This window comes from Phytophthora infestans, genomic scaffold, assembly GCF_000142945.1.
Source record: "Phytophthora infestans T30-4 supercont1.38 genomic scaffold, whole genome shotgun sequence".
Taxonomy (NCBI): Eukaryota; Oomycota; class Peronosporomycetes; order Peronosporales; family Peronosporaceae; genus Phytophthora; species Phytophthora infestans.
This window is the reverse complement of record NW_003303721.1, coordinates 1227848-1238130: the sequence shown is the minus strand read 5'-3', so window position 1 is coordinate 1238130 and position 10283 is coordinate 1227848. Positions and strand designations below refer to the sequence as shown.

The following is a 10283-nucleotide window of genomic DNA, read 5'->3' as shown; positions in this document are numbered from 1 at the left end:
TACTAGAGTTAGGGGAAAAGTCATCGATGCTTGCAGCAAGCTCGAGCTGTCTCACTTTTAAGCAGGATAATCTGGCGATACCACAGCTTTCTGACGATGAATGGAGGTCACGAATTGCAATGGCTGAAGAAAAATCAACATTGCCTGCATTGAATGACGAGACACTCGTGCAATGCTCTGATAATCCCACTCGCGTACGAATGATTTTTAATAATGGTGAGAATGATGATTCTTGGCCGAATCCTTTTGACACCGGAAGTATTGGAAATACAATACTCCACGCGAACGCATCAGGTGTCAGTTTGTTTTCAACTGAGCCGTAAGCAACACAAAATGTTTGCTCGCGCTGGCTCAAGATTATTGCAGTCATTGACAGCCGCAAGTTGTGACAACGTGGATCAAATGATTGGGTTTTTAGGCGGTTCCCCAGGAACAGGGAAAAGCGTAGTAATTGAAGCTCTCCAAGCACTTGCAAAATCTTGGGAAAGCTCAGATGCAGTTGAAACAGTGGCATATCAGGGTGTTGCTGCGAAGGCTGCAAATGGACAGACCATCCATAAGCTTTTTCAATGGGGGATAAACACGAACATGACGTCAAAGCGATACAGTATTCAACAGCGAGAGCGATTTGCGCGGCTAATGATGCTTATTATGGATTAAACATCGACTACAGATGTTAAGTTTATTAACTGCGTGACTTAAAACAGAAACCGGATGTATTTTTTGGTGGAATTCACGTACTATTTGTGGGCGATTAGCTTCAACAACTCCCAGTTGCTGGTGTTCCGGCGTTTGTCGACCATCCCCCACAGCCTACATCTAACCCGACCTCAAGAAACAACACCACCACCTATTTTGAGAGAATACGCGGAATTCAGGCTTACCAACAGATAAACGAGGTAGTTTTTCTTGAGGAAAACATGAGACATCGAGCAGACCCAAAATGGGCCGAAATTCTCGAGAGATGGAGATATGGGAATTACACTGAAGACGACATCGATTACGTGAATAACCAATGCTACAATGATAACTGGAAGTCGTCTGCAATGGATACTAAATCGCTCTGTCCGATTATCGTCACTTTGAACACGCTTCGTTGTGAATTGAATGATCAATCGGCAGAATGTTTTTGTTGTCGACAGTCCAAAACCTTGCATCAGTACCCCGCCATTATTTCGAAGTCTCGTTTCCAGATATCCCGATTTCAACAAAGTAGCTTAAAGAATATTCGTGACGACAAAACTGGTAATATGGCCATTGTGTTGAATCTAGCAGTTGGGATGCCAGTCCAGTGCACTATAAATGTGAGTCGAGCACTGGAGCTAGCCAATGGTACAATCGGTCACGTTATCAATATCCAACCCGACCAACATGACACGACTCGATTGACGACGCGAAAGATTAAAATTGACGGTCAGGACTTCAGCTTAAGTGTGTGTCTTCTTCACACGACCCCCCCCCACCATCGTCTTTATTCAACTACTGGAATACGACAAATCGCGATCAATAGTGGACGGACTTGCACCAGGAATTGTCCCCGTACAAGCACGTGAAAAACCTGGGATCTCCATTACTCTACCAGACCGTTCATTTACCATTAAAATGCTTCAAGCACCATTTGTTTCAAGGTCTCATTGTTCAGAAGCTAATTGTTGGTCCAATGCGTCACCACACACGAAAACAGCCACAACGTTCCTCGTTTTACGTGGCAGTGACACGAGTAAGGACACGCTCTCAAATGTTTCTTACAGAACGGCTTTCTTTGGATAATTTGCGCTACTTTGTTCCAAGTCAGGCTGTTTTGAATGAAACGCAGCGACTTAAGAATCTAGAGCGCAATTGTGATGAGCGCCATCAACTCCGTACTATCCAGTAGCACTACAATGCATAATGCGAAAGATAAAAAGGGTATGATCACTAACGATAATTATGGCCAATTCTTATAACTGGTAAAAGAATATTTACGTTCTTACCGATTATAATGGCGCACAAGTTAGATTAGCCATGCCGTTCATGATGTTTTACTACTCTTGGTGCTACAACAGCCACTACTAGCATTCAAAAGCTGCATCAAGTTTTTTGGATCCCTGTTGTTCGTCTAAGAGGTCCACTCCATCCTTTTTGACTTCATTTACGCTCGCATGTACTCATTGGCGTTTGGACGTCGCGACGCAGAAGTTGCACTCTCGCTATCAGTAGTAGAGCTTACATTTCCATCAGATCCACAGTTTTTTAATGCCCCTGCAACTCTACACAGCTCATACGCCATTATATTAGCATATTTCTCCACATACTGCTTCTTCATGCAGTCATCTTCATCTTCTTTTTTTCAGAAGCCTCTCAAAACAGCGAGATTATGGACATTCAGTTGCACGCGCGCACAACTTATCACGAGTCATTATTTACTAACAACGCTAGCGTAAATTTCAGAGCTCGCCCGCGCACGCGCGGCTTAGTTTTTGTGTGGGTACTGGTACTGGTTTTGGGAAAGGTACTGATTACGGGATTTGAGCTCACATATGGTACTGGTTTTGGGAAAAGCTCGACAATTGAGATGGAAAACTGCAAACGGTTGCAGTTGTTTGAAGTCAATTGAGCGAATCAAGGTATTTTTTCTTGTTCTCTGCCGATAACCTCGTCCATATCGTACGTCGAATAAACCTGTAACCTGTAAAGCTAGATTAATGCGCTCAGCAGTGTCAACACACGACGCCAACCTTGCCGTCACTCTCTCGATCGGCTTTGTCTGTGTCACAGTGAAATACTAGAGCGAATACTCGTCAGTTTTAATGCTTGTCATCACTTAAGTACTGCTGTTCTAGAACCTGACCAAAAGAGTTTATTGGTGAGCCCTCGGTTCATTCAAGGTGGCAAGAAACGTACTTAAGTTGGAAATATCATAAAATATCACCAAGTATCTAATATTTATCAAATCTTAGAGTTAATATTTAATTATTATGTTAAGTTTCGAAAAATGAGCTACTATTGATATTTTATTTCTAAAATACTACTACTACTATGAAAAATGTCATATGATATTAGGTTACCATTAGCGCCCTTCAGTATTGACTGGCGAGTACATAAGTCCCCCTGAATAAGCATAGATTATTTTGCATAGGAAATTCATAGCGATCTCTATTAACCCCTAATGCTGACAATTCGCGAACATTCTGGAGCGTGATTGGCTCCTACTCAACATTCTGGAACGCGATTGGCTCCAACTCATCTCTTCAAGTGAAAACAATTCCAGTTTTCAAATTGCCACGAAGGTAGCAACTCATATTCAACTCGAAGACCACTCTGAGCAAGACACTACATAATGCTAGCGCTATCCCGCGCTGTAGTAGCTCGTCGCTTGCCGCTATGTACGCAGCCGCCTGCTCTCTACTTAGCCCGTCGTGGCTTGGCGTCCATGGGCCAGCCGCAGACGTGGATCAACCCGCAGAACGTTCCGCAGGGCAAAAGTCTCAAGAAATACGGGCGCGATCTTACGGAGGTCGCCAAAGCTGGAAATCTGGACCCTGTGATTGGCCGAGAAGACTCTATCCGCCGCGCCACGCAGATCCTGTCGCGTCGTACCAAGAACAATCCAATTCTGATCGGAGAGCCTGGTGTTGGCAAGACCGCAGTGGCCGAGGGCCTGGCACAGCGTATTGCACTCGGTGAGGTGCCTGACAGCTTGAAAGACAAGAAAGTGGTCGCTCTGGACCTGGCAGCACTCGTAGCTGGGGCCAAATTCCGAGGTGAATTCGAAGAGCGACTCAAAGCCGTGTTGAAAGACGTGGACGAGAGTGACGGCAACGTCATTTTGTTCATCGATGAGCTGCACACTCTGGTGGGGGCTGGAGGCAACGAAGGGTCCACTGACGCCGCCAATATGCTCAAGCCGGCACTGGCCAGAGGTGCGCTACACTGTATGGGCGCCACCACGTTGGACGAGTACAGGAAATACATTGAAAAAGACGCGGCCCTGGCCCGAAGGTTCCAGCCCGTGGTAATCTCCGAGCCTAGTGTGGACGACACCATCACAATTCTACGTGGGCTGAAGGAGAAGTACGAAGTGCATCACGGCGTGCGAATCGCCGACAGTGCTCTGGTCGCAGCTGCAACTCTTGCGAATCGCTACTTGACGGAGAGGAAGATGCCCGACAAGGCCATCGACTTGATGGACGAGGCGGCGTCGAGACTGCGACTGCAACAGGAGAGCAAGCCAGAGCCCATTGAGAAGCTGGACCGCGAGATCATCTTGCGTCGCATTGAGATTGAGGCGCTACGTAAGGAGACCGACGCGTCGTCGAAGAAACGGATGGCTGCGTTGGAGGAAGAAGTGGACAAGGCGTCGAGCGAGTTGCGCGTGTTGATGGACGAGTGGAACTCGGAGAGACACAAACTGGAAGAGATGCAGGAAGCCAAACGCAAGTTGGAAGAAGCTCGACGGGACCTGATGGCGGCACAGAATGCTGGCAACTATTCGCGTGCCGGAGAGTTGCTGCACTCTGTCATCCCAAAGCTGGAGGCCGAAGTGGCGCATGAAGAGCAGGAGGAAGAGGAGATCAAGAAGAAGGCCAGCAGAACTTCCCTCGGAGACGCAGTGACGGCTGACCACGTAGCGGAAGTAGTGGCGCAGACCACGGGAATCCCGGCGTCGACGCTGATGGAGGGAGAGAAGCAACGTCTGCTTAAGATGGAAGATCACCTCAATCAACACGTGATCGGCCAGGAAGAAGCTGTCAAGGCGGTGAGCAACTGCGTTCGTCTCGCACGCGCTGGCCTGCACGCTCACAACCGTCCGCTAGGCGTCTTCATGTTCCTGGGTCCTACTGGTGTGGGCAAGACGGAGTTGACTAAGTCTCTATCGGAGTTTCTCTTCCAGACTCCGCAGGCGTTGACGCGCATCGACATGTCCGAGTACATGGAAAAGTTCAACGTGAGTCGTCTAGTGGGCGCTGCCCCTGGCTATGTGGGCTTCGAGGAGGGCGGTCAGCTAACGGAAGCTGTGCGTCGAAGGCCCTACCAGGTGGTGCTGTTCGACGAGTTCGAGAAGGCTCACCACGATGTGAGCAACATTCTGCTCCAAGTGCTTGACGAAGGTCGTCTGACTGACTCTCAGGGTCGCCTAGTTGACTTCCGCAACACGGTTATTATCCTCACGAGCAATCTGGGTTCGGACCTTCTCGTGAACCTGCCTGAAGATGCCCCGAGTTCCATGGCGGAAGCTGAAGTGTTGATCGTTGTGCGCTCCCATTACGCACCGGAATTTCTCAACCGAATTGACGAGCTGGTACTATTTAACCGTCTGAAGCGCGATGACATTCGCGCGATTGCAGATTTGCAGTTGCGTGAAGTGGATCAACTGCTGGAAGAGAAGGAGCTGACGATGAACGTCGACCCGGAGGCGGAGGAGTGGCTGGCGGAAGCTGGATACAGTCCGCTCTATGGCGCGCGTCCGCTCAAGAGGCTGATTCAGCAGAATCTACTCAACCCGATGGCGGTGAAGTTGCTGGAGGGGGCGGCTGGTCCTGGTCAAGTTCTCCATGTTAAAAAGAACCCAAAGTATGAGGAAGAACTCGTGAAAGATCCCAAAACCGCCAAACCGCTGCTCATTTTTGTTGGATAAAAAGTAGCGATGCACAACTTATCAATGATCACAATAATGATCACCGGTTCAGTACGCATTTAATAAAACACAATTTTGATCGCAATTTTCTTTTCGTTTTGAAGTTATTAATAGATTTGTTGGAATTTGAGGACGAGACAACAGTGCTCGTGGACCTTGGAGTAACTTCGTCGACGAAAGGGAGGAGAGTGAAGGTGAGGATGACGAGTTATCGCATCCGAATCCAACTCGCTTCGGTACACTTTTACTTTGATCCTTGCCTGTACAGCTAAGCGTCCAAGGGGTTAAAGCAATTCTTACGTCAGATCCTTGTTCCTGCACCATGCGCTGCTTGCAGTATATGGTTACCATTGTCAAAACGCTGCGAGGGGGTCCGGTCGGTATATTTGACGCCGGGATACTACACTGCTTGAAAATATGTAGTGAAGTATTTTTACAATTAAATTACGTGTATCGTTTTCTCAACTTTATAATCATGAAAAACAACGAGGCCGAGCGCTGTGAATTTTTTTTAAAAAGGTGATTTATTTTCCGAGCAGAGGTATTAATACTGCTAGTACAGTAGTAGGATAGTATGTTGCATTTCGGAGGGGGACTTGACTTTTTGTGAAACTTTGCTTCCACAAGTGCCAAACATTTGCAACAGTTTGATTTTATAGGAGTTGCATTAACTTCAGGGCATCTTTTGTGTCTTAGGTTACCCCCAATCTTCTTAATGCGCGTGGCTGCATGTTTTGCACTTTTTGTTCCATATCTGAGTCGTGTGAGCCTGGAATATGGGGCAATTGCACAGTCTGCAAGGTCCCATTAGAGACGAGCGCCGTTGTTGCTCTTCCTTGTGGTCTTCGATTCCTCGCATGGCGTTGTCAATCGCCTCATACAGTGGACGAGCAGCTGCAGGCTGCTCTATGAACCCGCTCAGCAGCTCACCCGGCTGCAAGTCACGACCGTAAAACTTGCGGTTCAAGTCCGAGCGTGCAGCCAGAATCGCTCCCTGCAACGAAATGCCCGCAAACAGTCCCTTGCTCTGTGAATAACTGTAATTGGCGTTCAGGCCGCTCGTGCTGGCGGCAGCAGCTGCTTGAGCTGACCGACCGTAAGGCCCCACTGTAATATCCAGTCCAGCGCCAAGATTTACCTGTGGCTTGTGGAACACCTTGACAGCTCCTTCCGACCCGAGAATGATCATCACTTCCACGATTTCACCTCCCAGTTCGAATCCCCCGCTAAGTCCGAATGTTCCAATGGCTGACGGAGCTGACCACGAGCCATCCGGCAGCTTGGCGACTACGAGACCCGTGCCGATCTTACCCGAGACGAGGAAACCGGCCTTTATAACCGTCATAATGGCGAGACCGTGGGCCTTCTGCAGGAAAGCCACAGGAACTGCTCTGTCTGCTGACGACCCCCAGTCGTTGCGGAAGAAATTGCCGATAATATCAGCAGCATTGCAGCACTCCTTATTCAGAGAACTCGAGAATGGAATGTGGAATCGGCCACGTGCTTCGTGAGTATTGTCGGCCTGTGACTGTGAATACGTCGCCACCAATTCGTCTTGGAGCGGATGCAGCTCCGGGGCACACTGGATGCACACGCGCTGTGGGATGGACGGATCGTAGTTCTTGGCTCCTTCGATCTGTTTCCCAGGGGGCACCAATAGTCGGACAGGAGAGCACGAACTGCATACGAAAAGTCCACAAGCCCGACTTTTTTTTTTTAAAAAAATGTCAGTAAAAATAAAAACATAGAAATTAAATGTCACAGTTCTTACCATTGGTGGCGTCTCTTGGTCACATCAAAGCGCACATTGCACACGTCGCAGTTCGGGTGGTCTGCATAGCGATTGTTCAAGAGCCCTTTGCTCTGTGTGCCATTGTTGGCATTGTTCACAGTCGAGTCACTTCGGAACGAGTCAGCCATGCTCGGATTTCGGTTGCCAAAAGCCGATTGCCTGCCGTCGAAGCTCCCCATGCTACTGCCACTGCTGCTAAAGGCTGATGACGCTCGCTGTTGCGCGTTGTAATCCACGAGTTCCTTCCGCCGATCGTCGTCAGGTACCAGTCGCGCTAATGTCGGCACGAAGCTTCGAGTACCGTCAGCTCCCAGCTCAGACACAAGCGACGTATAGAAAGACTGCACGTCCATCTCCTTAAGTCCGTATCGACGGCAGTTTTGCTTAAAATCCTTCACCCCTCGCTCGTTATTTCCTCCTTTGGAGGCGCGGATGGTGCTTACGCAGCGCTCATAGTACTGTTGGGCCTCTGCCCCCGTAGCTGCAGGTGGCACTGGGTCTGAAGGCACTGGGATGGCAGTAGGAGGCGAATTGTTGTTGTTGAAGCTGTTGCGGAAGGCGCTGGGCACGGATTTGCGCACGTATGGCTGCGCAGGAGGCGGAGGAGGGGGAGGGGGAGGCTGGGACCCATTGAATGTGCTCTTAAGCGGGTGTTGGAATGTGTTGCCACCGTACGGAGAATTTTCACTGCGGAAAGCGGAGGCCACGGCTGTGGCAGCCCCCTGATAGGCAGCAACTGGCACAGCGGGGGGAGCACCGGAGGAATTGGACATGAACGAAGACGACAGCGAGCCGTTATCATCAGCGTAGCGCGCGCCGCACTCGGAGCAGAACTTGCCGCCTGTGTTCTGGGCGCCACACTCGGCACAGAACTTGGGCATCGATACTGAAGGTTCGTTTTGATACTGACGATGCGAGCGGACTTGCGAAAATGGTGCATTTGCTGAAATGGGTAGTGGGAATGAAGAATTGGGAATGTGGCGTAATCCATGTCGCAGTTAGACAGCTTTTTGGCTGCAGAATAGAGTGAAGTAAATCTGGCAGAGTGTGTTATTGTTTGCTTACCAGTTCTAAAAGCTAGATATTAAAACATGTCCTGTACGATTTAAGTTTTCTGATTTGGGTCCTTGTCAGCTCGATGATGTTCCACCCTACACCAAAGATTGCCCAAATGAGCAATCGCCAGTCGATTTCTGACGTGGGTCCACTTTTCCCTTTTTCAACCTATTAATACAAAGCCGTGGCTGGATTTTAACGTACAGTACCAAAATGTAGTAATAATTTTATTATTAGTGCCCAGGAATAAAATTATATCGACATCTTATTAGTTAAAAGAAGTGGTACTGTGACGGGGTCACACAGCACCTTGCGCTAGAGGAAGTTGGCTTCCGAGAGTTTACAAACTCTCAGTGAACGGCAGTTCACAGGTCCCTTTTACCTAGAGGGGGCGAGGTGACCAATTTAAGGTAGATTGTAAACTGAGTACATTTATAGGTAGGCTAAGCTTGAGTTAAATATACAAACTATAAGTCACCTATAGAAAAGCTATGTCATCAGCCAATGGTTGACCTTGGACGACCTTGGTACCTTGTAACAAATATCCCGAAGTATGACGTGTCACACTTCATGTAACTAAGGGTACACTTAGGGCTACGTACCCCATTACATCCTCCCCCACTTAGGTTCGGTTTACCGACCAATCAGAATGAAGAAGTGTACGTCACAAACTTTCATTCTCAAAGTCGAAAAACATCGGCTTGGCCGCGCGAGCGCGGCGGAGGCTCACTTCACAGTTACAGCCTCGAGCAGCGGTTGAGCGCTCTTCTTCTTGGTCCCCACGTCGACCGTCATCATGCCCCGTGGCACTGCGGAGATCGGTGCGAAGACACGCTCCAGGGCTGCTGCCGGAAAGGCGCAAGCCAAGAGCAGTTAGCCTCACGGCAAAGGCTCGGCACTCCAGGGAGCTATTAAGGTGGCCTCCGAAGCGATCGGCTCAACTGGTGACGCGGCTGTAAAAAAGAGTGCGAGCAAGCGCCGCAGTCCGTCACCCTCGACCTCCCCAGACAACCGTCCGAACCCTCGGTTCGCTGAACGTGAGTTCGACTCGGGCAGTGAGGACGAAGCCGAGTCCGGGAGCACGCATGATGCTCCTGTGGGCTCTACGGGAGGGCATAGCTTAGTGCCCAGCGAGCACAAAGACGACAGCTTGCAGTCGCTCGCTAGTGATCACGGAGATCACAGTCCCAGGACGTATGTGCGCTCTGAGAGTCCAGCCGTCAAGGCTATGGGCACTCCCAAAGCTAGCGGCGACGAGGGGAAACCTCGCAAACGTCTTTCGCTTGCCAAGGGTCTTGCGCGTGCTAAGGCCGCTAAGGCCGCGAAAGCCGAAGACACCAAGCCCTCTAAGAAGCGTACGGCTTCGAAGTCTCCACTTCGCGAGGAGAAAATGTCTTGGGTACTCCCATAGGAGCCTCATCAGCTCCTCGGATGAGGAGGACGAGGAGGAGGAGGAAGAGGGTGCTATTCCTGAGCCCCCTCGGAGATCACTAACGACCTCGACCAGCAACAGGAGAACTTCCAAGCCTCCCAGCCTACGCGTGGGGGTCCGTTGGTCGCACCCGTCAGCCAGGAAGCTGCCATCAACTTAAGAGGGCATTGACCTCCCGAGGAGAGCTCTGGGGCTGACCTCTTCCTGGAGATTCTCGTCGCTCCTTGTGGCTTTGTTGGCGGCCACACCTCTAGGGGCGTTTACGAACGTACCCTTGTCCAGAAGGAGCAGTTGTTTGCTGACAACTTGGAGGCGGCTCGGTATTTGCTTCTCGCGCCACATCGTATTCCTCTTAAGGACTTCATGACTTGTCGTAAGAAGCCCGA

The 10283-nt window shown here is 49.8% G+C and overlaps 3 protein-coding genes across 3 annotated transcripts; 1 reads left to right on the top strand and 2 right to left on the bottom strand.

Moving 5' to 3' along the window:
• Positions 1–3384: 3384 nt before the first annotated feature.
• Positions 3385–3807, bottom strand: PITG_15151 (uncharacterized protein; the record flags this gene model as incomplete). The annotated part of the gene is made up of 1 exon (XM_002898262.1): positions 3385–3807. One exon carries the CDS (start codon positions 3805–3807, stop codon positions 3385–3387), a length of 423 nt encoding a protein of 140 aa, XP_002898308.1.
• A 650-nt stretch (positions 3808–4457) lies between these two features.
• PITG_15150 (chaperone clpB) lies at positions 4458–5702 on the top strand (the record flags this gene model as incomplete). The annotated part of the gene is made up of 2 exons (XM_002898261.1): positions 4458–4475; positions 4517–5702. 2 exons carry the CDS (start codon positions 4458–4460, stop codon positions 5615–5617), a joined length of 1119 nt encoding a protein of 372 aa, XP_002898307.1.
• Positions 5703–6268: 566 nt separating this feature from the next.
• Positions 6269–8298, bottom strand: PITG_15149 (uncharacterized protein; the record flags this gene model as incomplete). Its single annotated transcript, XM_002898260.1, has 2 exons — positions 6269–7296; positions 7389–8298. 2 exons carry the CDS (start codon positions 8288–8290, stop codon positions 6330–6332), a joined length of 1869 nt encoding a protein of 622 aa, XP_002898306.1.
• Between the last annotated feature and the right edge of the window lie 1985 nt (positions 8299–10283).